Here is a 23,759-nt window from a genome sequence, read left to right on the forward strand (position 1 = left end):
CCCCGGCAGTGTGTGGAGCGGGCCGAGGGCCACAGGAGGAGCCGGTTTGCCCCGAGCTCTTCCTGGAGATGGACGGCAGGGCAGGCCCGTCCTCCGGCGGCGCACTGAGCGCGGGTCTCTCCTCCTCTCAGCCTGCAGGATGCTGGCATCGGGTTCATCCTGGTCATAGACCGCAGGCAGGACAAATGGACCTCGGTCAAGGCGTCCATCCTGAGAATAGCGGTAAGTGTCGGTAACCGCGCGCGTGCCCCCCACCCCCTCCTCCTGGGCGGGTGACGCGGCCTTTCCTGCCGGCTGGCACTTTGGGTTCTGGCCTGTGCTGCTCGGTGGGGCACCAGCTCGGAGCACCAGCCTGGGGCCTGGGGCAGGGCCAGCCACACCTCCCTGGGTTCCTCGAGTTGCGAGCACAAGTGTGTGTGCACGTCTGTGCACGTGTGTGTGCATGCCTGTGTGTTCTCAAGTGGGTTATCACTCTCGGGGGCTGTGTTATAACTGGAAAACCATCTCCCCAGCTGGTTTGTCTCTGACGCTGAGTATGTGAGATGCTCAGGACACACCGTGCAGTCATTATTGAGGGAAACCGTCAGGCTACAAGTTTGGGGATTACATTGAATAGCTTTTCCTATGTGACTTTCTCCTTCTAAACGGGCTGTTTCTTCTTTAGTCTTACGACTAAGGCAGACTAGTAGCCGTCCTTGGTGGCCCTCATGGCCACGTGGAGACCCTCCTGGTCCGCAGACTGCAGGCGGAAGAGCCGCTGGTCTGCACCGCCGCTGTGCTGTTTTTAGCCGCGGGAATAGCTGAAGTCAGCAGAAAGCCCCCAGTCTTATTTTCGGTGGCGGCTTGGCCCCGCTCCCCAGCTGCGTGCGGAGCGCTTCTCCCCGGCTGAGTTTCACCCACCCCTGCCTCCCCACAGCCAGAGGACCGGGACGTTTGCTGCTCTGCAGGCAGAGTGACCCCGACCGACCCCCAGTGGGGGGACGGTCCCCCAGGCTCTTGCTCTGGGTCTTGTTCTGGCCTCTGAGGGGCTGTTGCTGTGCTGGGGTCTGGATGTGGCCGGAGAACTGATCCCTCCTCCCGGCTGCCTCATGACTTCCTCTGAACAACGCTTCAGGCTCAGTATCTGCCCCAACGCTCACGACCGACAGGGTCCTGTGCAAACCCGTCCTGGGGCTGCCCGGTCCCCGCTTCGTCCTCCTGACAAAGCGACTCCCTCACCGCCCTGCCCCTGCTTCCCGTCCCCACCAGGCACGCATTCTCTACGTCACCATTTGTCTGCAACAAATCAAAACACTTGAGGATGTTTCAAAAGAAGCGTATTCACGTAGTATATAAATGTTTCATCGTCAGCTTTCCTTTGTTTTTAAATCCTTAGAAGCTCACAGAGGACTTTGATGTGCCACCACCAGTTCACAGCCAGCATGTCCATTTCCTTATTTTAAATTTTAAAATAAATTTGCGCGTGACGTCACCTGACAGCCCAAATGAAGGATTAAATTGTAAAAGCCACTTGGGTCAGATGCACAAAGGACTTGACGACACATTTTTCTTGAATCAATAACTCAGTAAATTAGTCCTGAGCTGGCGGCCAAGAAGTTTCCGGTCAAGTGTGTCGCTGTTTTAAGCGGTAACACTGTTACAATAACATTTTCGAGTCCAGCGATCTGCCCTCTTTTGCGTTTGTCTATCAGTGGTTTGAACCACCGCTCGGGCACGTCGTGGTGTGCACGGGCGTCTGAGTCAGGCGTTTTGCCGTGATGGTCGCGGGCATCCCTGTGGGGTCCAGGCCTTGCCACACGCCACACCCTGGGGGGCCCTCACCCAGAGCCAGGGTGGCTGCCACTCATCCCTCCTTACCCGCCCCTAGTGCCACCCCCCCGCCACAACCCTGGAGCAGGGCTGCACTCAGTCCCTGCCTGGCCTCCCTTCCTGGGAGGATACCCTCATTCTCTGCTTGCACACCACGGGCCCTCGAGGCCACGGCCAGCCCCATCCGCCTTCGTGTGGCCGGCACCCAGCCCGGGCCCGGGCGAGACAGGAGCGCTGTGAATATCTCTCAAGCTGATCAGCCACTCCTGGTCAGATAATAAGAGATTCTCCAAATGCAGTATTGTTTTCTAAGAAACAGATACATTATTTTTAAAACCTGAGTAGTCATCGAGATCGCCAGTGGCCCAGGGTAGACCTGTGTAGGGTCAGGCTCTCCCATGGCCGAGCATAAACATAGCTTTACTCTTCATCCAGTTGGTTGGTTGGTTGGTTGGTTGGTTGGTTGGTTTTTTGTGGCTGCATTGGGCTTCACTGCTGTGCGCGGGCTTTCTCTAGTTGCGGCGAGCGGGGGCTACTCTTCGATGCGGTGCGCGGGCTTCTCATTGCGGTGGCTTCTCTTGTTGCGGAGCACGGGCTCTAGGAGCGCGGGCTTCAGTAGTTGTGGCTCGTGGGCTCAGTAGTTGTGGCGCGCGGGCTCAGTTACTCCACAGTATACGGGATTTTCCCAGACCAGGGCTTGAACCCATGCCCCTTGAATTGGCAGGCGGATTCTTAACCACTGCACCACCAGGGAAGTCCCTTCATCCAGTTTATAATGAGATGAATTTCTGAAGAGAGCTGGCTCATCTTCAAAACTTTGTGAAAATCATAACTGAAAAGTTAGGGGCTTCCCGGGTGGTGCAGTGGTTGAGAGTCTGCCTGCCGATGCAGGGGACGCGGGTTCGTGCCCTGGTCCGGGAGGATCCCACGTGCCGCGGAGCGGCTGGGCCCGTGAGCCATGGCCGCTGAGCCTGCGCGTCCGGAGCCTGTGCTCCACAACGGGAGAGGCCACAACAGTGAGAAGCCCGCGTACCGCAAAACAAGAACAAAAAAAAAGTTAGAGTTTTCGTGTTTGCACTGATTCTTATACAATAAAAATATAAATTTTTCTCCTGTAAGCCTTAAGGTTCCCCAATACTGCCTTGGAACTGCCCAGAAGTTAGCACTTTTCAGCAGAATGGTCAGAAATTCTCTTTGAACTCCAGTGGTTTTTGTTACAAGAATTCACCAATCGTATTAATGCCAAAAGTTCTATTTATATATTCAACACATTTATTGAGACCTTAATGTGTGCCTGGCACGGTAAGAAGTGCTGGGGACAGGGGAGCATAGCAGGGAATGTGTAGACTAGTGGAGTGCAGGTGGCTGACATCGTGACCAGATGCCGGACACACACACAGGGCACCGGAGACGGGCAGGGAGGTCGCGGGGGGCCGGGACGCTGCGAGCCCGGCCTTGCCGCTCCTGGTCTGTGCCCCTCTGAGCTAGGTGGGGGGTCCACGCTGCACCCTGGCTCTGTGGTGGGGACACAGCTGGCACCTTGTCCCCGGGCAGGGGAGCGGGAGGGGGCAGAGCTGGCCCACGACGCCATCCCCCGCTGTGGACCTGGACCGCCAGCCTCGCTGGCCTTTGCTTTCATCCAGGGGAGCTTGGGGGAGAAGACCAGCTGGCTTCAGCTGGGCCAGAGCCCTTGAGGAGGGGACATCTGTTGGCACCGGCCCAGCCTGAATGATTCCACCACGGCCTCGGGCCGCAGGCAGAGAGGCTTTGATCCAAACACGTTTGGCCGCCCGAGTGAGCCTGGGCGCTTACATAATGCGCTGAAATTTGGGGCTATTTTAAGCCGCCATGTGTGCTGTCTTGTGAGCTGAGATTTCTGTACTTCGGGGTGTTCTTTTCCGTTTTTCTGGGTGCCTTTACCTCAGCTTGGAATAGAAAAATAAGGCATTGGAGGGTCCAAAGTCCAGTGTCGCTAAAATCAGACTTGCTGTGTCCCCATCAAGAGCAGAGCCCGCGGCAGCTCACCGGGTGTCAGTTTGATGTGCGTGTCTGCCTGTCACAGTTCACGGTCACAACCCACGGATAAGACCCAAAGCTGAGAGCTCGAACATTGCTCTTTGCCCAACAGCTGGATCAAGGTTTGGACCGTCCTCGGATGGATGTATCTTTCATAAAATACCGTGTATACTCTTCTGGGATTCCATTTAAAATTGAACCTCCTTTTTCTAAACTACAGGAGTCTGTGGAGGAGTTGGGGGGCAGCTGGGGGCATGGCAGCGGAGGAGCAGAGGTTGCCGATCTGTGTCTGGAGCCAGCCTGACTCAGCTGAGTCCGTACCCTAGAGCACACCTTGAAGGAAATCACAGTGAGAGCTGTTTCTAGTCTGCGTGGGGCAGAGCTCCGCAGTTTGCTTGTAAAGCCTGTGCCTTCTGTGTGCAGAGAATGTACAAAATGAAGTATCTGAAGGATTTTTAGGGCGTCCGCTAAATATTCCAAATGTAGCCAAATAACATTGTCCTAAACCACGCTGGTGACTTCCTACTGTGCGCTAGTTACTAGAGGAGTAAGCGCAGCTTGTGAGCACCTATAGCGGAGGGAAGGCGGGAGCAGAGCGAGCTCCAGGAGGGCTTCCCGCCTGAGGTGACCCTGCCGAGAGCTGGGAGGGGAAGGAGGCCTTGTCTGGGCAGAGGGGTGGTGATCCGCCCCTCGGAACACAGACGGGAAGGCCGGGGGGCCAGGGCGTGGCTCCTTCCGAGGGGCCTGGGGCGCAGGGGGTGGAACACGGGTCACCGAGGGGGTCGGGTCATAGCACCGCTCTGGCTGAGGATAACGCACGGACTGGCCCCTTGGGAGGCCAGCGTTGACTCTTGAAGAGCTGAGACTTCTAAAATAAGTAGCTCGGCAGAGCTGCTCTGTGGAGGGGACAGGGCGCCTCCAGCCCTGGGCTGTGCGTGGAGAGGCCTTCATGCAGCTTCCCTTAAACTCACCTGCACTGCCGGTGGAGACTGGGCTTCAAAGGGCCGAGGCCGCTTACGGATGGGGTCGGTGGCTGGGGGTCCGAGTCCAGGCCGGTGGGCAGTGCAGGTCCGCACAGAATGTTCTGGGGGAGGACAGCTGCCCTGATGTGGGGAGTACTTGGTCTCAGGATCGTCCTCTGACCAAAGAGATGCCCTTCCCACCAAGTTCTTCAGTGTCTTTTCCGTCACGGTGTTTATCGTGGCCTCCACGCTGTCCACCAGGAGGTGGGGGGGTCTGAGACGGCCCCATCCTCAGTGCTCACACACAGCCTGCATGGGAGCCACCCTGGGAGCGAGGGGAGGCCTCTTCTCACGTCAGCCTCTCTGATTCAGACCCTAGGGTTTTCATCTGTTGGCACTGAGACACCAAGTTTCAAGTCTGTATTCATCACACAAACTTGTGTTTTTTTGTTTTTTTTTTTTTTTGGCGCTACGCGGGCCTCTCACTGTTGCGGAGCACAGGCTCCGGACGCACAGGCTCAGCCGCTCCGCGGCATGTGGGATCTTCCCAGACCGGGGCACGAACCCGTGTCCCCTGCATCGGCAGGCGGACTCTCAACCACTGCGCCACCAGAGAAGCCCCAAACTTGTGTTTTTTGACTGCTATCAGACAAATATTATCGGTCAGGGTTTGGCTGCTCTGTTTGGAATCAAGTGTATAGTCAGGCTGGGTAAATGTGACTTCGAGCAAAACTTAAGAAAGTAACATGCACTTGGGGAGTGTTTTCAAACCCCGTTCCCTGAGGCACTGGGGTTCCACAGAGCTTCTACTGCGTTCCACTGCGTTTAGCTGTTTTGTAAATGTAGGTGACGTCTTTGCATTATATAAGGCTCTTAGAATATTAATTCAGAAACCAGCCTCTTTCTCTGCCTCCAGATTACATTTTAATGGTCCTCGCACCATCTCTCTGTTTCTCAGCCAATGAAGGTCAGTCTCAGAAAAGAAACACTGTTACTTTCAGGTTACATAGAAACTATTGTAATCACCTGATTACTGAGTAAGTTACAAAAAGATGTTATTTTATAGCCTTCATCCCAAATCTTCCATATAGTTACTCTATTTTTATTTATTTATTTATTTTTGGCCGCATTGGGTCTTCGTTGCTGTGCGTGGGCTTTCTCTAGTTGCGGCGAGCGGGGGCTACTCTTCGTTGCGGCGTGCGGACTTCTCATTCTGGTGGCTTCTCTTGTTGCGGAGCACGGGCTCTAGGCACGTGGGCTTCAGTATTTGCAGCACGTGGGCTGAGTAGTTGCAGTGCGTGGGCTGTAGAGCGCAGACTCAGTAGTTGTGGCGCACGGGCTTAGTTGCTCCGTGGCATGTGGGATCTTCCCGGACCAGGGCTCGAACCCGTGTCCCCTGCATCGGTGGGCAGATTCTTAACCACTGTGCCACCAGGGAAATCCCATAGTTAACTGTATTTTTAAAATAAAGTTTTTGTTTTGGAATTTCCCGGAGCTTTTCATACAGATGTTTGACTCCAAGGGGGAGAAAATTAATTTGCAGCTATGATTTATGATTTAATTTATAGTTGTGTGTGTCTCATTGAAGTGTTCCCGCTGGGCTGGGATCTCACAGTTACTCTCTTCAATATAAAGACTCAATCATTTAGAGACACGGAAAGACTGAAGCAGAGGACAAGAAGGGGACAGTCTTCTCCACGTTGACGGGACGGTGAGCACGGCTGGTGCCCCTCCTCCCGGGATGGGGTGGGCAAGTCCCCCACCCTGGGTTTCCTGGCCACCTGCCCTGAGTGGACCTCAGTGAAGGACAAGGGCTCGTGTTACCTTGTAAGCTCAGACCACAGCAGCTGTGAGGTGCGAATCAGGGCAATAGAACCGGGCTGAAGGCTAGAGAAGTGTGACTCGGTGTCGCCTCCAGAAAGAGACGCTGAAGGCGGTTTTCCTGAGGTAGTGGACGCCGGTCTCACGCCTGGTGGGGGGGCTGCACGGCCCTCTTGCTGATGGGGACCCAGAGCCCCCCCGTCAGGCTGCCCACCTTCTCGTCTCTGTCCGCAACACTCAGCGGGTACCTGCTCGGGTGTTGGCACGGGGGACACGCAGTCCTGCCCTCCAGGGCTGTGACGGCAACACCCGGACACGTTAGGGACTGTGGGGCAGGCGTGCAGGGGCTGCAGGGGGGAGGGGTCCAGGGGGGAGGGGCGGCAGGTGACGGAGGGGCGCAGGGGGGAGGGGTGCAGGCGGGACGGGCGGCGGGCGCTGGAGAGGCGGCAGGTGTAGGGCAGGTACGGCCAGGCTGGAGACAGGGTGTGGAGTCACGGTGACCAGCGCTGTGTGCTGGTGTGCAGAGAGGCCGGGAGGTGGGGTTGAGGTGCGGGAAAGCTCAGCTTCCAGGCGGCCGCGTGCTGGGGCAGGGCACACCTGAGCAGACGTCTGGGGGGCTGTGGTTGACTCGCGGGGTGAAGATCAATAGAGGGGATTGAGGTCGGGCTCCGTGAAGGGCCAGGACCCCGCCGTGGCCTGGTGAGGGTGGCTGGAGCTCAGGCGCGTGGCGGCCTGGGCGGGAGGGCAGGAGGGAGACAGGGAACAGGTGTGCATCGGCCACAGGAACGGGATGGCGAGATCCAGCCCGAAGATGTGAGTCGCGTTTGGAGACAGAGGACGATGGGGCAGGGCTCCTGGGCAGACCCGGAGGCTGAGCGCTCGCTGCTGGGATTCAGGGTGGCCGCCCCGACGCGGTGGGAGGGCGGGCCCTGGGGCCGCGGGGCCACGACCTCGCCGTGTCCGGTTCGGGGACGGGATAGCGGAATCCTCCGACGTGGGGCCAGGCTCCCGGGGCCTCCCTGACCCACCAAGGCGCCGGGCAGGTGTCCAGGTGCGGAGGCTGGGGAGGGCGTGCGAACCACGTCGGGGGGTCGGGGAGCCACGGAGTCGGGGAGGGGGCGCCACCGGCCGTGTTCAGGACTCTGGGCTTGTTCGCGGCCAGGCGGGGACTTGTGTGGATGTTCTGGGCGGGGGCTGTCGTGGTCAGCTGACATCTCGAGAGGGTCCCAGCGCTTCTGTGGGGAACAGCTGGGCAGCGTCAGGTCAGGGCCGTGGGCAGCAGTGACACAGGCCGGGGAGCCCTGAGCCTGAGCGCCCAGTCCCAGTGGCCTCTCTTTCTCCTCCTTTTTCTCTCACTTGAGGGACCGCTTCTCAGACCGAGGCCGCCGGGTGCGGCCCCAGGGCCCTGGGCAGGCCATGCCCCCGTCTCAGCTTCAGTCAGGAGCAGGGCTCTGAACACTGCCTGGGCGGCAGAGAGCTCGGCCTCCGGGACCGTGCGGTGAGGAAGGTGCTTTGTTATCCCCATTTGCACGTGGGGAGACCGAGGCACAGAGGTTAACTTGTCCAAGGTCAGGCACCTCGTACGCAGAGCTTACGTGAATGTGCGAATCCGCTCGCGTGACCGTATGTACGGGTGCGCGCCTGGGTGTGAGCTTATCCTTAGCTGTGTTCCAGGTGATGCGTGTGTGTGCGTGTGTGTGCGTGTGTGTGCGTGTGTGCGTGTGTGTGCGTGTGTGTGCGTGTGTGTGCGCGCGTGTGTGCGTGTGTGCGTGTGTGTGCGTGTGCGTGTGTGTGCGTGTGTGTGCGCGTGTGTGTGCGTGTGTGTGTGCGTGTGTGTGCGTGTGTGTGCGTGTGCGTGCGTGTGCGTGCGTGTGCGTGTGGGGGGGGGGGCTTTGTCTCTACTGCACAAGTGTCTTAGTTTCCTGGGGCCGTCATAACAGATATCATAGACCACAGAGGGGCTCAAACGACAGGAATCTCCTGTCCCCCGAGTCTGCAGGCAGCAGTCTGAGATCACGGTGCCAGCCGGCTGGTCCCTCTGCGGCTGTGGAGGGGTGTCTCTCCGTGCTCCCCCGGCGTCTGGTGGCCTCTGGACAGCCTCAGCCGTGGTAGCCCCTGTCTCTACATCCATCCTCACACGGCGTCCCCGTGGGTCTCTATGCCCAAATGTCCCCTTTGTATTTATAAGGACACGGTCATGTCCGGTCACGGGCCTGCCCTGATGACCTCATCTTAAGTCGCTCACCTCTGTGAAGACCCTAAAGACGTTCTGAGCCACTGGGGACGTGGACTTCAAAATAAGAATCTGGGGGCACCAACTCGGCCTTCACAAGAGGTCAAAGCTCGTTTTTTTTAGTTTATTTTTAAAATTTTTATTGACATAGAGCTGATTCACAGTGCTGCGTTAGTTTCAGACGTGCGGCAAAGTGACTCAGTTATACATATACATAAATCCACTCTCTTCCATGATGGGTTATCACAAGCCCCCCGGAAGGTGAGAGCTTTTGCCCTTGAAGTCAATGAGCAGCATAGCACAGCTGTGCCCAGCGGTGTGACTTCTGTGCTTTCCTGTAAGAAATGGTGACGCTCTAACGGTGCAGTGTCTGTAACCATTTCCACTTTAGTCTGACGTTGGCGTGTTGGAAACGCCCGCTCTGGTGGGCTGGTCCTCCCCGTTGGGACCGAGGGCCGCTGCGGGCGTGGGGACCCGGCTGGCAGCCGTGCTGCCCGCAGACGGAGCCGCAGCCCTCTGTCCCCTGCAGGCGTCCTTCCCGGCAAACCTCCAGCTTGTCCTCGTCCTGCGCCCAACGGGATTTTTCCAAAGGACGCTCTCTGACCTCGCCTTCAGGTTCAACAGAGATGACTTTAAGATGAAGGTACCGGTAAGTGCCCACCTCCTGTGAGGAGCGGCCCGGCTCCACCTGGGCACGGGGGCGAGGGGGCCAGGGAAGTGGGTGTGAGCGACCCCCAGCTGCAGAGGGACCCCCGTCTCGCCTTCTCACTCCGGCCAGCACCGGGCAGCCCCTTTAAAGGCAGAGGTTGCAGGGATCCCTTAGAAGCTGTGCACCCAGGAAGCCTGCGTCCCCCGAGGGAGGCCGGCCCACGTTGAGCCAGGTACCCAGAGCAACCCAGTTGGAAGGGGTTGCCCGGCAACGCGCCCGTTACCAAGAAGACAGAGCCCACCCCCAGCACCTTAGAACCTCTCCAACAAGACCAGCCAGGTTTCTCTTGGAATCTGAGAATCCCGGTGTGGGTCACCGTCCCCGAGGTTGTCCCCTGCTCTCCGTGCTCAGGACAGAGGGTGCTTTGCCGGCCGGAGCCAGGTGTGCAGGCCACACTCAGCGGCCCTAGACCTCAGGCTCTGGGGTTTGAGGGGCAGGGGGTGCACCCGTTTTTGTAGCATCAAAATCCTTGGTTTCTGACGCTGGGGGCAGGGGTCTGTGCTCCCCAGGCCGCAGCCCGGCCCTCCCTCCGCCGAGCCCTCTCCTGGGCACCAACGTCTCAGGGACCCTGTGAGGCGGTGACATTTGCCCATGTTTGGCGAGTGACCCTCGCTAACAGGAGCCCCCGGGTCAGAGGAAACAAGGCTGGGGTCCCACCCTAAGTGCGGTGGTTGCCCTGCACGTGGCCCCGTGGGGCTGAGCCCGGGAGTTCTCAAAACACGGTTTCACAGAATTCCTCGCCAGCATCTCCTGTTCCCTGGCCCGTTTTGGATCATTCTTTAGAATTAGAGAAGCATCATCTCGGGAAGGCTGCTGCTGCAGTGTGTCCACGTCAGTGTGCTGGTGCCTGTGCTGACCTCGGTGCTAACTAGAAAACGTCCAGAGGGGCGGAGTGTTCTCGCCTTTTCTGTCGTGGTTCAGTAGACGCGAAGCAGGTAGACGTCACGGAGGAAGAGCGTTAGGTCCTTGGATAGTGGACCGACCCGTCCCTGGTCCTGTCGGCGTGAATCAGGCTGACCTGGGGGAACGGCCTTGCCGGACGGCAAAGAGAGACCAGATACCTCCGCCGAGAACTGACATCGTAGCCTGTTCTTAAGTGAAAGTTATGCCTCAGTCGGGGGGCCTCACGTGGGCCCCCGACGGCGGGGCGGGTGGTCCTCCGGGTCTCAGTGGCACCCTGACCTCCCACGTCGGGATACAGTTGACCTGGGACGTGTCAGGTGTCCCCTCGGCCCCCAGCGAGCTCAGAGTTTAATAAAACACGAGGTGGTGTCGAGTGGCGCGTGGGCTGAGCCTCCCAGGACCTCGGCAGCAGGAACTGACAGCTTGCAAAGCAAAGGCTGTATTTTTATCCAGGCTCATGGATGGAATGACCTCAAAAGGACAAGAGCAAGATAGGAAGTAAAACTCATCCATGTGGAACAGCCTCCGGGGCCACCTGTTCTCCCCAAAGGCAGCTGTGCCGTGCTGGGCACCTACCCCCGCCCCCGCGCAGCCTCCCGGTCTCAGCAGGAATGCGGACACACCCGCGGCTTTGGGGTCCGGGCGGCTCCGTTAGCACAAGGGCCCCCTCACCCATCAGATGCCCGGTGTCGGCAGCGTGCCCGGCTCCGTCCAGGCCTTTGCTCGACCCCAGCAGCGGTCGTCTGGTGAGACCGGTCGTCGTACACTCGTTTCACGGATGGGAGAGCCGAGGCCCAGGGGGCGCCGCGCCCTGCCCTCCGTGGAGGAGCCGGGGGACGCCTTCTGTCCACGCCTGCCTCGGCCCCTCCGTCTGCGTGTGCGGGGCGCTCTGCTTACGGGCGGCTCTCATCCTCCCCAGGTCATAATGCTGAGCTCCGTCCCGGAATTACACAGTTACATTGACAAGTCCCAGCTGACCGAGGACCTGGGCGGGACGCTGGATTACTGCCACTCCAGGTGGCTCTGCCGCCGCACAGTGAGTCCCTTGCATCCTCCGTAAGCACAGTCAGTCCAGCAGAGCTGCTTTTGCCTTAAGGTGCCGCCTGTTCCAAAGACCTCTTCCCGTTTACCCGGGTTTTCTCCCCAAAAATGAGCAGGTGGTCCCAGTGGACTTTAGGCACCCGAAGGAGAAACGTGAGTCATGAGTCGGGAGTGGCTTTCCTGGGCTCAGGACAGAAAAGAAAGGAGGAGAAGCGCGAGCTGGGTTCTCGGCACTCACCCTCCGAGGAGGGCGCAGAGCCTGTGCTTGTGAAGGAGCCGAGGCTGAGGCGCAGGCGGGAAGACGGGCTGGGCTGCGGCCAAGCTTCCAGGCGCAGGAGGCCGCGGCGCGTCAGCGGCTTCGTGATGGCGCTTTCCTCCCCGCCAGGCGATAGAGAGCTTCGCCCTCCTGGTTAAGCAGACAGCTCAGGTGCTGCAGGCCTTCGGGACCGAGCTGGCCGAGACGGAGCTGCCCAACGACGTACAGTCCACGAGCTCCGTGCTCCGTGCCCACACGGAGAAGAAGGACAGGGCCAAGGTGCGTGCGCAGGCGGGGTGGTGCAGGGAGGGGCGTCAGGTAAGTGGAGCCTGGGAGGCTCCCGAGCTGGCTGCCCTGCAGGGAAGCTGAACCTCCCTTCCAAGCAACGTCTCTGGTTGGGCCCTGCCGTCCTGCTGCCGGGCCCTGCCGATCAGGGCAACGAGACAGCATCCCCGGCGCCCCCGGGAGAGGGGGGCGGACTCAGACGCCTGAGCCCGACCAAGTGGTCACGGCACACAACCGGCTTCCTGGTAAACGCGATCGGGGCTGTGCCCCCGAGGCCGCCGCGCGATGCGGGCTTTGAGTTAGTGGAGGCCGTGACCCGCTGCTGGTGCTTGGGGGCCGCCCCCTACCCCGCCAAGAGAGCCCTCACCCCGTTCGGCCCCCGGTGGCAGGCCGCGGGAGCAGACACCGGGGGTCTGGTTTCCTGTTACCCTGTCCGGTCCCACTGCCTGGGAGACCCGTAACCCTAGCCCTTCCCCGTTCACGGTGGGAGCGCCTCCCCAGCACTGCTGGGCGGTCAGCAGAGGGTCTGGGGGACAGGCGGAGGCCACCGTGTGCCCACCTTATTGTCGTCACCTTCACACTCCCCTGCGGGGCCGGGCGCCACGGAGCCCACCGCCAGGGGCCAAGTCCAGGGCCCGGCGGCCTGGGGTGATGGGCGGCGCGCTCTTCCCACAGGAGGACATGAGGCTGGCGCTGGACGAGGGGCGGAGCGTCCTGGAGAGCATCCGGGAGCCGCTGGGCCGGGGCCCGGAGCAGAGCCCGAACCAGGACCAGCTGGACAGTCAGAGCACCGTGCAGAGGTGAGGCCGGGGCCGGCGGGGTCGGGGCGGCAGCACGTGACCTGCAGGCGCAGAGGCCACTCACCACTTCCTCGTCCCCTGAGCTGAGGTTGTGAATGATAGGCCCAAACGGCCACGTCTGCACCTTTTAAAACAACACACTCAGCACAACCACCCGCCCCAGGTGGCTCCGAGAGACCCAGGGCGTCGAGGGCAAGGGCAGGGCCCTGGGGGGACACAGACCCCGGCCCCCCGAGCCCTCCGACGTGCCCCCTCGCGTGTGGAGGGCAGACCGAGCGCCCTGCCCGCTTGGCGCTGCAGGGGCCCAGCACGGCTGCCGTCCCCTCTCGCAGGCTCCTGGCCCAGCTGAGTGAAACCGAGGCCGCCTTTGATGAGTTTTGGGCAAAACATCAGCGAAAACTAGAGCAGTGCCTGCAGCTCCGGCACTTCGAGCAGGACTTCCGAGAGGTGAGAGGCCGGGGCTCGGGGGGCCCGCGGGTGGGCGCCCGGCACCGCGGCTGCGGAAGGCCGCTGACAGCGCGCGGTGAGAACTGGCTCGTCAGCCACGCGGAGCCTCGCGGGGCCGCGGGATTGGCTTGGACTACGTGAGCGATGAGTAAACCATGGCAGACGAAGGTCGTAGAAACTCTGTCCCGCCCCCTTCATCCTTCTCCATCACGGTTGTTTTAGCTGTTCTGGTTCCTTTGCCTTTCCGTGTAAATTTAAAATAATCTCGTCTACGGGACGAGATTTGCCTACGAGAAGATCCCGCTGGGGCTCTGTCAGGAATTGCGTTGCACCCGTACCTCAGTCTGGGGAGGACCAGCACCTTTACTGTGCCCAGTCTCCGCTCAGAGAACGCGCACGTCGGTCCATTTATTAGATTTTCTTAGATTTCTTTCACCAGTGCTGTGTGGTTCAGTACGTGTTTTGTTTGATTTACGTGTACATATTCCGTTTCTTAAGCAATTGTAGATGGTGTTGTATTTTTAATTTCGGTGTCCATGTGTTCATTGCTATCTATGGAAGTACAGCTGGGTTTTTGTATATTTATCTCGTCTCCTGAAACCTTGCTGGACTCAATCTGGGAGTCGTTTGGTAGAGTTTCGGGGTTTCTCCACATAGACGATCAGGTCATGTGCAAACAGAAATGGCTTGATTTCTTCCTGTTTGATCTGTATGTTTTTATTTGTTTATTTTTTAAGTTGTTTGCCCCGTTGCCCGGAGAGAGCTTCCACCACTCACGTAATGGTAGTGAGGGCGGGCGTCCCTGCCCTGCTCCCAGTCTCACGGGGAAGGCGTTTCGCCGTCGTTACGCCTGTGACGTCGGCAGTGGGGTCGCTGTAGAGGCTCCTTCTCAAATCGAGGAAGTTTCCCTCTGGCACTGCTTCTGAGAGGGGTCTGGGCCCCCGCCCCGCCCTGCACGCCCCGTTTCTGCGGCATATCCCCCACTCCTTCTTCTCGGCCATGGCTCTTCTCACTGCTCTCCCTGCCTGGTCTCTCACCCCCACTCCGTCGCAGGTCAAAGCCGCCTTGGACGTGTTGGCCCAGAAGATCGCGACCTTCACCGACGTGGGGAACAGCCTGGCGCATGTGGAGCACCTCCTGAAGGACCTCGCCAGCTTCGAGGAGAAGTCCAGTGTAAGAAGGGACGTGGGCGGCAGGCGCGCGGCGGCCTGGGGACGCTGTGCTCAGTGTCACCGTCCCCGCAGAGGCCCCCCTCCCTGCCCTGAGCCCCGTGGGCAGGGGGAGGGGTGGCTACCTGGCCCACTCACCCCCACTGACCCCCGTCTCACCCTCAGTGACCCCCGTCCCACCACCACTGACCCCCGTCCCACCTCACTGACCCCCGTCCCACCCCACTGACCCCCGTCCCACCCCCGCTGACCCCCGTCCCACCCCCGCTGACCCGTCCCACCCCCGCTGACCCCCGTCCCACCTCACTGACCCCCGTCCCACCCCCGCTGACCCGTCCCACCCCTGCTGACCCCCGTCCCACCTCACTGACCCCTGTCCCACCCTCGCTGACCCCCGTCCCACCTCACTGACCCCCGTCCCACCCCACTGACCCCCGTCCCACCTCACTGACCCCCGTCCCACCCCACTGACCCCCGTCCCACCCCACTGACCCCCGTCCCACCTCACTGACCCCCGTCCCACCCCCGCTGACCCCCCTCCCAGCCCACTGACCCCCACGCCCACCCCTGCCGACCCCTGGCAGGAAATGGCGCCCCTTTGCCCCAAGAACCAGGCTGAGCTGGTCTCTGGCGGCTCCACAGGCGGTCACGCAGCGGGCCCGCACCCTGGCCCTGGAGGGTGAGCGGCTCATCGAGCTGAAGCACTACGCCGTGGACTCCATCCGCCCCAAGTGCCACGAGCTCCACCAGCTGTGTGACCAGTTTGCAGCTGACGTCGGGCGGAGGAGAGGGCTGCTGGGCAGGGCGCTGGATCTGCACGGCCTCCTCGAGGCGGTAGGCCCCCCATCCCGGCCCACACACCCCGCGCCCTGCGGTCCTGCGGGGACGCTCCTGCCGTGGGCTGGGCCCCAGGCACCGGTGAAAAACGGCCCTTTCCTGTGGCCCAGAAGGTCCCGTCCCGACACGGAAGTGTTTATAGGACTTGCCTGCCACAACTGGCCGTTTCTTTAAGAAACCCAGAGGCTGACTGTCCAGCCAGTTCCCTGCACTTGGTCCTCAGTGTAGGTGCGTCCCGTCCCGGGCGATTCACTTGGTTTCAGGCCTGCGTCCCCCGGGGGAGCCCTCTGGACGTAGGGGCAGGACAGGGACGCTACGTCCTGCAGGTGGTCCCAAAGCACAGTGGTCAGCGGGCCACGGGAGACACCAGGACAGCTTCCAAGGTGCCTTGTCTCCCTCCAGTCCATGAAGTGGTGTGACGAGGGCATCTACCTGCTGGCCTCGCAGCCGGTGGACAAGTGCCAGGCCCAGGACGGCGCCGAGGCGGCCCTCCAGGAGGTCGAGAAGTTTCTGGAGACGCGTGCGGAAAACAAGATCCAGGAGCTCAGTAAAATCTACCAGGACTACGAACCCATCCTCACCCGAGACCTGCTGGTGAGGAGACAGCCTCTCACCTGTTCGACGACGGGTTACTCAGATGATGCCCAGAGACACCGGGCGATCGGGGGGCGGAGAGCAGAGGGTGCCTTTCGGGCCGGACGTCGCTCCCGGGCCCCCCGCGCCCCTACGGGGTCCCCGCCTGTGGGGAGGGCCCTTGCTCGGTGCCGACAGTGCGCCGAAACCGGACTCCTCACTCCGGCCGGCTGTCTGCGCCACCCCGCCGGCCGCTCGCCGGGCTCCAGGCCCGGGGCCCCTCCCCCCTCGGTGCCCCCCACCTGCCAAGGGCAGCGCGGGGGCCACGCGCGTCACGGCAGCTCTCGGGAGGTGTCCTGATGAGCCCGTCACCCCCTTCCCTGTAGGAGCACGTGCAGAAGGTCTTCCGGAAGCAGGAGAGCGTGGAGGAGATGTTTCACCGGAGACAGGCGAGCCTCAAGAAGCTGGCTGCCAAGCAGACGCGGCCCGTGCAGCCGGTGGCCCCCCGGCCAGAGGCACCCGCGAAATCGCCCTGCCCCTCCCCGGGTACGGGCAGTCGCCCCTTCCCCTGGGCAAGGCCCTCCCTCCACCCAGCCCATTGCGTAAATAATAAAGTGTCATCGGCCCTCGGCCCGCTCGTTCCTTTGCTCGCACCCGTGCCACTCGCCGTTGCTGTGGCTGGACGGGGGCCGCCTGACTGTCGGGGCCTTTCCTGGGCTCATCCCGCCCGTCTGTCCTTGGCGCTGTAGCCGGGACGGTCTTCCCCTCGCGCAGCTCGGCCCTCCACCCCGAAGCCTCCTGGTTCCCCAGTGCAGCGCTTCTGGAAGGCACAGCTGGGTGCGAGGCCTTTCCTAAGGCCCCTCCCATCACCTCCTGTCGGCAGACGCGCTGCTCCAGCTGCCAGCACAGCTCCCGCTGCTTTTCTACAGCTGTGGCTGGTGTGGGCCGTCGGCGCTGAGAGCCCCTGAGCCTGGCGCGCGGGGCCCATTCGGAGGCCTCCAGGCGCCGAGTTCTCCCCCGTCACCTGGGAGCCGGGCCACACTGGGCTCCCCACGCGCCCGGAGCCCCATTTCCTTGCTCTGTACCTGACTGTGCTTTCCCCACCCTGCTCTGGGCTGCTCGCTGCTTTTCCTCCAAAAGTTAAAAAGACACACACAAGAGCACACCGACGGCCCTGGATGAGCTTTTCACCTCCAGGCAGTAGGGTGCGAGGTCCCACTCCTGTCCACTTCTTTCCAACCCAGGCATCCGGAGAGGCTCCGAGATCCACAGTTCTGAGGGCAGCGTGCTCCGGAGGGGGCCCTACAGGAGAGCCAGGGTGAGTGCCCGTCCCCGCCGCCCGGTCCCCTCACTGCCCCCGGCCCCCCCACCGCTCCTCCGTGCACACAGGCCGGCGCACCTGGGGGGCGTCCTCCGCTCCCGCCCCATCCTGCCTGCGGGGCCTCAGGCCGCCTCGACCAGCAGGAGGTTGGGTTATGGAAGCAGGGCGTCAGGCTGCACCTTCTCGTCTCTGAAAGTGCGATGTGGGCCGCTCCTTTCTCCCCAGAGTGAAGTGAGTGAGGGCCGGCAGGGCCGTGGCCGCTCCACCGGGGACGAGGAGAGCCTGGCCGTCCTGCGGAGGTGAGTAGCCTGCCTTTCCCCCCAGCAGGTCTGAGGACAAGCGTGACCCACCGGATCTCAGCCCCTGGGGAGGGTCTGTACGTAAAGGAGCCAGAGGCGGTGGGACCAGAGGCCCGTGTTGTCCCTCCCTGAGTCCAGGGTACCCGGCTAGTGGATGCAGCCCCAGGCCACTCTCGCAGGGCCAGCCTCGGGCCCCGCCCCCCCCGCCGGCCCTGTCTCCTCGGGATGGGCCCCTCCTGCCGCCCACGAGCCTTTCCGACCCTCCGCTCCGCGTGCTGGTGCCGGGCATCACTTCTCTTTCTTGGTCTCTCCCCGCCGCAACCCTGCGGAGGCTCTGCTCGCCCCACACCCGCCCTGGGCGCCCCGCCTGCTCCAGCCCCACCCAGATGCCGGGAGAGTGTCTGTCCCTGCACGGACGCACTGCTGGGCTCCGAACTCTGGGCTGGGCAGGAAGGCACTGCCCACGTGCTTCCCGGGCTGGCGGTCACTCTCCCGCAGGGTCCCTGCCTGCCAGCCAAGCTGGATCGTCCATAGCTCCACGAAGGCAGCCTGCACTCGGCGCCCTCCTGCGCCCACTCTGAAACCCTGCTCAGACCCCACACTGCCCGGCCTCCCACGGGGACGTCCTCCCCGCCAAGCTCACGCTGCCCTCCCGCCCGCAGTGGAGAGGGAACCCGAGCCTTCCTCTCCCGCGACCCGTACCACCCTGTGCGGAGCACGGACACTTTGAACGGCGCTGGGGCCAGCTGACGTGCTGGCTGCTGCCTGCTCCACGATGCCCACCCTTGGCTCCGTTTTCTGTGTGTGAAAACAGGAAGCTTGGTCATAGGCAGTTAGAAGGTGGTCGTGGTCCTGGTCCGTAAGGCGAGGTCTGAGTGGCCGGTTTGCAAGCCAGGCCCTCCTGGGAGCCCTAACCTGACGGCACTTAGACGATCCCCAGAGGGTCGCTGCAGAGCCGCTGCATGCGGGCGGCCGACGGGGCCTCGGGCACTTGGAGCCCAGGGCTCCTCGGGAGACGGTTGGGAAGCTGCTCCTGCATGAAAGCCGGCACCCATCCACAGGCACGTGATGAACGAGCTTCTGGACACAGAGCGGGTCTACGTGGAGGAGCTGCTGTGCATTCTGGAGGTGAGGGCGCCGGCGCCGCCACGCCGTGTGGTCTCGTGGCCACGACACAGCTCTGCCGAGACAGCCCAGGGCTGGAGGCCACTTACCTGTCTGTCCGCGGGACAGGGGCGCTGGTTGCAGGTGCACTTGCACTGGGCCGTGTGTGCGGCAAGAGAGGGCAGCCGTGCCTGACCCTCCCTGGGTGGGGGCAGTTGCCCGGGGGCAGCAGAAGGGCTTCTGGGTGCGGGACTGTTCTATCGTGGGGCGTGGACAGTGGTCACAGGGGTGCGGACACAGAGATAACCCATCAAGACGCACCCACAGGACTTGTCCTCTTCATGGAAGGTGTACCTGAATTTAAAAAGGTTAAAAGGGAGTAGGATGGAACCACCCCCGCCCCCAAAAAATAATTGTTGCTGCTTCTAATTCACTCGTATTTCTGGTGCTGGTCCGGAGAATCACCTTAGATGGTCGGTGAATGAATTTGAGGTGGATTCGATTTCTAAAGCCTGAGACAGCGTCACTTCCCCGCTTGGCGGCCACGGGGAGACCAGGCTTATGCGGGGCTGATGGGCCCGGGCTCCCCCGCTGACCACTCCCCGCTCCTCAGGGCTACGCTGCTGAGATGGACAACCCTTTAATGACACATCTCATCTCGACGGGACTTCAAAACAAGAAGGATGTTCTGTTTGGAAACATGGAAGAAATTTACCACTTTCATAACAGGTCAGGCCCTCCCTCGGGTCGTCCACGGGCCTCGGGTATGCTTTGCTGGGGGAGAAGATTCCTCCCTCCCTCTCAAGAGGGATAAGCGGACGGGCAGCGGGTTCGGTAGGGCGTGCCCAGGGTAGCTCCCTCGGAGGCGGTGAGTTACAAGGGGCCGCCCACAGAGGGAGGAAGCGGGAGCTGGCCCCCCAGGTGTGCGCACTCGGCCCTTCTTGGCGAGGCCCCTTGCCCAGCCCGTCTCGAAAGGACGGCAACACCACAAGTTCCTTCCTGCCCGCCCTCCCCTCGTGGGAGCACCCGTGGCCTCTCTGTGGCTGTGGGGAAAGGGTGCGTGGTCCTCCTGGGCCCGCTCACCCTCAGCAGTCTCAGGGGCTCTCGGGAAAGATCCGCGGTGGGCAGACGTCTAGCAGAGGGAAGCAGATGGGCAGCACAAGCCCGTGGTCCTGAGGAAAGGCCGCTGTGCACGAGCCCCTCCCCTCCGCTGGACTCCAGGAGACACTGGGGCTTCTGTCTGACCACTTACTTTCGCCCTCTGTCCTCAGCCTCTGTCACCTGCCGCTTATAAAGGAGGTGGCGGGTCTCACCTGAGCTGCAGCCGGAGCCTTGCCTTGGGGATTAGAGTGAGCAGGTGGCCTGGTCCCCCTGGTCCCTCAGCATCCTTGGCCCCGGCCTAGGGTCTCGGCCCATCCTCGGTGCTGGGGCCCTGGAGGGATTTACCCAGGCGACAGATGCGAGTCAGGAACCTAGAGGAAAACTCAGCCCACAGGCTCAGGGGCAGTGCTTCGTGGAGGAGGGTCCCGGGGGCAGAGCCAAGATCCCTTACGTCTGCAGAAAACCTGCGGAGCACACGGGCTGTGAGGGCCTCGAGGTGCTCCCATCTGCGGCTGTGGACTCTTCATCCATGTTGTGCTGATGGAGCATTTCCCAACTTCTGTGTGAGCGCAACACCACGGGGCCACGGCTGCATGAACCTGAGAGTCTGGTGCAGTCGGGACCCCAGGAGGGACAGGCGTGGCTTCAGGCCCCCAAATCAGGTGGCGCGTCCTTGCTCCCACAGCCTCCGCGGCTGTCCAGAGTCAGGATGAGTGCTGTCCAGAAAATGACGTCTGATGGTTTGTGACGGATGCCGTCTTGTGCTGGTGTTGTTCATGTGATCTATTGCAAACTTTCTTTGTCTAGAATATTCCTGAGGGAGCTGGAGAACTACATAGACTGCCCAGAGCTGGTTGGAAGGTGCTTTCTAGAAAGGGTAGGTGTGGCTTTAAATTCTGTCACAGTCTCCATCTAACCAACCAAAATCACAAGTACAAATGTTTCCAGTTTGGCTGAGATGCTTTGTGGTAGGGCCAGAAGAATACAGTTTTGTCTGAAGCCAAATTAGTCCAAAAAAAAGAGAGACTATAAAGCATCAGCTTTGAGAGACGCCAGGATTATACAGCGTGTAAGTTTGGATTTGCAAGCGTACGGGTAGCTGACGCTCCTTCCTGCTGGGGTTGGTTTCGTGCTGGCCTTGCCGATCAGGACTCCCGCGCTCACCAGCTGACCCTGCACGGTCACTCGTGCTCTGAAGTTGTAGACGCGCTCTCCTTCCAGCGGGACGATCGCTAGTGTGGGGGTTTGTGGCGAGACTCTGGGAGCGGGAGGGGATGCGGGATGCGGGCTGCGGGATGCGGGATGCTGTCTCCCCCCACCCTGCTGTATGGACTCAGCAGCAGGGGGCGCACTTCCTTCCTCCCAGTAGTGAAAAGGTCGCCTTCACAACGTAAGCCAGAGGCCGAGGCTCCTTGTCAGGGATTGGCATCGAGGGGCAGAGGGAGGAAAGAAGGGGCCATGTTTGTGCCCCGCTCGGCCTGGCCCTGGGGGGCGCCTCCCTGTGCTCTCTGAGAGTCGGGGCTGGGGGAGCATCGCGCGTGGCTCGGGGGGTGTCGGCAGCATTCGCACCTCCTGGGGACCCGCGAACGGTGCAGGCTCTCGGGCCGCCCCTGGCCTGCGGAACCCGGAGCTCGGGTGGAGGCGGCGGCCACCGTTTTATCCAGCCCGCTGGCCGTCTCATGCGCACGCAAGCTGTGTAGCTGAGCCCTGGCGAGTCTTTCTTTACAGAGTCGGTGCTGGTCCTGCGTTTCTTTTCAGTCTGTTATCTCTGAGGCCAAAGCCAGCCGTATGGACCTTATCTTTTATAAAAGAAGTACCCGGACTAGGGCAGCCCTGAGAACTGAACTTCTGGGGGGCTGTCACCTGGCTGCCCGCCAGTGACAGCCGTGGCGTCTGAGATGGAGGGGTGACCCGGATTCAGGGGGAGGCCAGGCTGGTCCCGGAGGTGCCGTGCGTCCTTGTGCGGAGGGGCGTGACTCAGCGGCGGGGTCAGCCCACCTCCGGGCACTGAGGTCCCCGTGAGCGCAGAGGCGCCCTGCAACTCGGACCCTGTCCCGCTGCAGATGGAGCAGTTCCAGGTCTACGAGAAGTACTGCCAGAACAAGCCGCGCTCCGAGAGCCTGTGGAGACAGTGCTCTGACTGCCCGTTCTTCCAGGTGTGTCTCCTGGCTCCCTTGAGCGGGGACGTTCCTTTACTGCTTGACTCTCAGACGAGGGAGAGCGGCAGCCGTCTAAGGCAGAGGTTCTGGTGGTTGCAGGAATGCCAGAAGAAGCTGGACCACAAGCTGAGCCTTGACTCCTACCTGCTGAAGCCAGTCCAGAGGATCACCAAGTACCAGCTGCTGCTCAAGGTGAGAGGCCGGGCGGCCACACCTGGCCGGGCGGCCCCTGGAGCCCCCTCCCCGCCTGCCCCCCCCCGAGCCGCACACCACTTAGTGGCGGCCGCCCCGACTCGTCCCTGAACCCCGTGGTCTCTGCACCTTCTTCCCACCTCTGCGAGGCCCTGGCTCTTCACACGCCTTTGTGGAGGGCCTGTTGTGCGCTGCCCGTTGTCGGGCGTCAGGAACACAGGGGGCGACAGGCGGGCAGACCCTGCCCCACAGGGCACATGCGAGGCTGCCTGTGTCCTGCTGTCTTGGGGGCCCAGCAGAGCAGATCCCCGAGACCTGAGAATGGGTGTGAAGAGCTGTAACAGATGTTCGTTCGGGGGTCAGATCTGGACGGAAGGAGTAATGGCTTAGAGGCGGGGAGACGGGAGCTGCAGCAGGGGTGGGGCTGGGTGCTCGCCCAGGCCAGGCACTGCGAGGGGCCTGCCCTTGCCCAGCTCAGGGACAAGCCCGATCTGCAGCTGCGAGGGCTGGGGTGTAGGCCCGCAGCGGCCGGGAAGGTGGCTTCCTGAGGCGCTCTGGGGCCAGCGGCTCAGGCAGGCCCCCCGGCGGGGGGAGGGCGTGAGTGTCTGAGTGCGTGTGGGGCGTTGTCCCCACTGGCGGCGACTGCACAGGGAGCCACACACGGGTCCCGAAGGTCGGTGCCCGGGGCTGCCCAGGGCCTTCAGCTGTGGGACAGGGCACGGGCATCGCAGCCGCTCTCGGTGGAGCGGCGGGGTTCAGTGTCCTGACGGGCGTGGAACCTCCCGCAGGAGATGCTGAAATACAGCAAGAGCTGCGAGGGGGCCGAGGACCTGCAGGAGGCCCTGAGCTCCATCCTGGGCATCCTCAAGGCGGTGAACGACTCCATGCACCTGATCGCCATCACGGGCTATGAGGTGAGGCCCCGACCCTGTCCTGCAGGGGGAGCCCACGAGCCGGCGGCGGGGCCTTAGGCCGTCCCGTTGCCAGCGTGGGTCGTACACGCGCACCCCCCAGAACGCCGTCAGACCCGGTTCTGGCTGGGCCGCGGCCGCCCTGCACGCGGCTCACCAGCCTGTGCGGAAGCCAGGGCGCTTCACCCCGTGGCTGCACCTCAGCGCAGAGGCGGCCCCGAAAACACTTCCCTCCCGCTCTTTCCCTGAACCCGTTTTGTTCTCGGTGACGCGGCGTGTGGGCGCGACCGTGAGACCCCGCCTCCTGGCCCTCTGCACCCGCGCCAGGCCGCGCGCGGTTCCTGTCGTCTCTGTAAATCCCCTCAGCACGCGCCTCTGTTTTTTCATTAATAGACTTTCTTTCTGGAGCAGTAGCGGGTTCACAGCAAACTGAGGGGAATGCGCAGGGGTTTCCCGCCCAGCCACCCCCGTCCGGCCCGCCCCGTGGAGTCGGGCGTTTGTCACAGCCGACGGCCTCCACTGGCATGTCGCCCAGAGTCCACGGCCCACGGCAGGGTCACTCTGGGGGTTTGGACAAACCGATGACCTGTGTCCCGCACGGTAGCGTCACACAGAGCAGCCCACTGCCCTAGACACCCCTGGGCTCCCCTGTTCATCCCCGCAGACCCCCTGCGACCCCCGACCTTTCCAGCACACCACAGACTTGCCTCTCCCGGGTGTCGGGCCGTTGGACCCCGCGGGGTGCAGCCTGGCCTCCCAGACGGGCTCCTCGGCCGCACCCGCTCTGGGCGCTAACTGCACCCCACGCCGC

At 62.0% G+C, this 23,759-nt stretch overlaps 1 protein-coding gene across 3 annotated transcripts in view; it reads left to right on the top strand.

Moving 5' to 3' along the window:
* The window catches only part of MCF2L (MCF.2 cell line derived transforming sequence like), an 84,768-nt gene that overhangs the window by 52,032 nt on the left and 8,977 nt on the right, over positions 1-23,759 (top strand). For all 3 annotated transcript variants that reach the window (XM_065896092.1, XM_065896090.1, XM_065896091.1), the window contains exons 4-21: positions 132-222; positions 9,371-9,490; positions 11,373-11,489; positions 11,880-12,029; positions 12,711-12,835; positions 13,168-13,282; positions 14,336-14,455; positions 15,094-15,285; positions 15,691-15,882; positions 16,248-16,407; positions 17,106-17,179; positions 17,408-17,481; positions 18,543-18,609; positions 19,199-19,314; positions 20,494-20,563; positions 21,750-21,842; positions 21,945-22,037; positions 22,826-22,951. In XM_065896092.1, coding sequence (XP_065752164.1) covers positions 132-222; positions 9,371-9,490; positions 11,373-11,489; positions 11,880-12,029; positions 12,711-12,835; positions 13,168-13,282; positions 14,336-14,455; positions 15,094-15,285; positions 15,691-15,882; positions 16,248-16,407; positions 17,106-17,179; positions 17,408-17,481; positions 18,543-18,609; positions 19,199-19,314; positions 20,494-20,563; positions 21,750-21,842; positions 21,945-22,037; positions 22,826-22,951 — 2,095 coding nt within the window. The remainder of the gene's footprint in view (positions 1-131; positions 223-9,370; positions 9,491-11,372; positions 11,490-11,879; positions 12,030-12,710; positions 12,836-13,167; positions 13,283-14,335; positions 14,456-15,093; positions 15,286-15,690; positions 15,883-16,247; positions 16,408-17,105; positions 17,180-17,407; positions 17,482-18,542; positions 18,610-19,198; positions 19,315-20,493; positions 20,564-21,749; positions 21,843-21,944; positions 22,038-22,825; positions 22,952-23,759) is intronic.

Source organism: Phocoena phocoena, chromosome 18 (genome assembly GCF_963924675.1).
Source record: "Phocoena phocoena chromosome 18, mPhoPho1.1, whole genome shotgun sequence".
Taxonomy (NCBI): domain Eukaryota; kingdom Metazoa; phylum Chordata; class Mammalia; order Artiodactyla; family Phocoenidae; genus Phocoena; species Phocoena phocoena.